Source organism: Apis dorsata, unplaced genomic scaffold (genome assembly GCF_000469605.1).
Source record: "Apis dorsata unplaced genomic scaffold, Apis dorsata 1.3 scaffold_2, whole genome shotgun sequence".
Taxonomy (NCBI): domain Eukaryota; kingdom Metazoa; phylum Arthropoda; class Insecta; order Hymenoptera; family Apidae; genus Apis; species Apis dorsata.
In genome coordinates, this window is record NW_006263305.1 from 262,364 (window position 1) to 265,273 (window position 2,910).

Consider the following 2,910-nt stretch of genomic DNA (forward strand, 5'->3'; position numbering starts at 1 on the left):
GCGTTTCGCCACCGCCCCCGCTAATTAGTAATTTATCGAGTTGGCGTCAATTATCGACTGGTGCGCGCACCGATCCCAACGAGTTCGCATCTCGTTAAGCGCGATAATTAAAAGTTAAATTCAACGATCCACGACCACGGTTTCCGTTTCAGGCCACTTTCTTTATTCGCTCGTCCCCTCGTTTAGAGAGCGAATCTCGTTTTCGAGGGTATTCGTGGATAGTGGAGGGAGGGGGGATATTTTTTTCTATTTTTCTATAATTTTTCTTTTAAGAATGAGAGAAATTGGGGAAAAGTGTATATGGGAAAATGCAATCGTCGAGAGTGGTTCGAATATACGTGTATTAACTGTGAATGAAAATTCGCTTTTATATGTATGAAAGATAATTGTTTAATAAGTATATGTTAAAACTCTTATATAAATCCTCTTTTTAAACAATAATTGAACAAAATATAGGCAGACAATTAATTGGATAACTGTACATTTTTGTAAATTTATTAAGAAGCATTTAAGCTTCAATTTTATAACGGATAATATCTTAAAACATTTACTTTAATTTAAATCATTATAAATTATGGATAAATTTTTCGAAAATCAAACTTAAAGTAATTACTTCGTATTAGAAATTTACACGATGTATAATTCGACTTGTCAATGATTCTTTTATTTTAACATCTGTTTCTTTAGAATGCCATTTCCAATTCTCAAGTAAATTCCAATTTACCGTGCGTTTATCAAATTCGAACCACTTTCTAAGTTAATTGCCTGCTACAATAATTTTTTTGCTAATTTACCGTTCAGATTTTTAGGGATTCAAATGATAAATATTTGTCATATTTAGTCATATTTTTACGTTATGTACACTTTTAATGAAATAATAAATCATAATAAAAACCGGTATCATTTTCTAAAAATTAAATCTCCATGATGTAACAAGCTGAAAACCGGAAAAAAAAAGAATAATTTATTATCCAATTAACTCCCCATCCTTCGTCGGATTTTGGGGATTCGTTTTAATTAAAATTCTGACGTAAATAAATTATTATTTAAAATATATCTTGTAATCTCTTCTTCTAACCTGTATCTCTCACTAAATTATTTTTCCGTGATAAACGTTACATCGTTACTTTCCCATCCCAAAGAAAACGTAACATTCAAATATCCCCTCCCCTCTCCCATTTTCATCCAATACCCGATTGTAATTCAAAAATGGATCCGAGAAATCGATCGTCCCGATTTCCCTTGCACCCTTCGAGTAAACAGCAATACAAACGAAGGAAGATTCCTTAAGCTTACCTGTAGATCCTCGTCGGTGAGGTTGACCCATGCCTCCTCTGACGTCAATCCGAGCATCAGGTCTCGATCGCCGAAATTAGCGAACTCGGTTCCCGGGCCGGGAACGAGGGGCATCAGACCCGACGAGGAGGCGGTTGGCTGGAAATTCTTCGCAACCAGAAACAGGAAAAATTCGAGAGTTGAAGGTTGTCGAAGTGAATCCTCGATCGATCTTCCTTCTCTATCTCTCTCTCTCTCTCTCTCTCTCTTTCTGTGTGTGCGCGCAATCAAGTCGACGCCCACGAAAGGGAAGTTGCGGGCAACTATCGATCGAGGTACGATTGCACGGATGGTTAATTGCAATTACACCGTGTACTTTATGGCTTTTAATTAAAAGTTGACCGACGAGCAATCCTACCGATACACACTCTCGATCGATTTTCGAAAAGGAAAGGAGAGGGAGAGAGAGAGAGAGAAAGAGAAAAGAAAGGATCGATTAACGGAGGAGACGCGAGGAGGTTGGAACTTAATACCAGAGGCTGTTCCATCGCTCGACATCTGTCAGTCGGTTGTCGGTTCAATTAACAAACTCATCGCTTACACGTGTCGTCTCCTCGTCCACTGACGACCGAGCGGGTCGACACGCCTCGCGATTTTCGACAGATTCTCTTTTTTACATTTTTTTTTCTCTTTTCTTTTTCTCTTTCTGCAGAGAGCAATTATTGGCAATTCGGTCGATGGAGATTCCGGGCTCAATTTAAAAATCGCGATTTTAAAATTAAGTTTTCGAGATTCGTTAATACGTAATTTTTCCAAATACCCTCAAATTCCTCGATATTGTTATATTGCGTTTGTAAGTTCTTTCGTAAGAAGATTACATTTCAACGTCGTATTTATTTCGACGTATTTACCTTCGGAAAGATATTGCTCGCAATAAACTGTCTCTTCTGCTCAGATTCATCCCGATAGTAGGAAGACAATAATACAACGATAAGATAGAAAGCAAGCGGAAATAAGGAGTAGATAAGTTTCATCCCTCACGACACGTCCTTCTCGTAAAGAGAAAAATATATATATATATATCCTATTGGATCACAACTCCTCGACAAGTTGTATTAATTCCTCGAGGTAAAAGAGGATAACGTTCCGCTTGCGCGTAAAAAGAGGGAGGAAAAAGTTTTTCTTTTCTAGGAACGAGGGGGAGATACCTGATTGATCGGCGGAGGCATGACCGCCCCATCGACGAAAGGAGCAAATCCAGAGGTGAATCTCGGCGGGTCCAAATGTACGGCGAGAAGCTCCTCCAAGGTTCGCAAACGAAGGCACGGTGCGATATCGTCAGCCTCGACGTTACCAGGGCATCCCGTCTGTTGGGCGACGCGATGTTTCACCGTTAACGGATCACGCTGTATGGCCCAGGGTGACAGGGCGGAACCGCCCAGTAATACCACTCTCTCGACCAACTCTACGATAAAATAAAACACGTGCCTCGATTTCAACCGTACCCACCACTCTCTCTCTCTCTCTCTCTTTCTCTCTACGATCGAACATATCGAATTTTTAATTTTCGAGAGGTGATCCACGATATGGATCATACTCGTTTACACCTTCGATTTCCATTTTTTTTTTTTTTTT

At 39.4% G+C, this 2,910-nt stretch overlaps 1 protein-coding gene across 1 annotated transcript in view; it reads right to left on the minus strand.

Annotated features, from left to right (window-relative positions):
- Positions 1–2,910, minus strand: part of LOC102680829 (neuroligin-1-like) — a 34,733-nt gene that overhangs the window by 7,771 nt on the left and 24,052 nt on the right. Inside the window, exons 4-5 of the mRNA XM_031509729.1 lie at positions 2,484–2,740; positions 1,297–1,443 (exon numbers count right to left, since the gene is read on the minus strand). Of these exons, the coding sequence (XP_031365589.1) occupies positions 1,297–1,443; positions 2,484–2,740 (404 nt within the window). The remainder of the gene's footprint in view (positions 1–1,296; positions 1,444–2,483; positions 2,741–2,910) is intronic.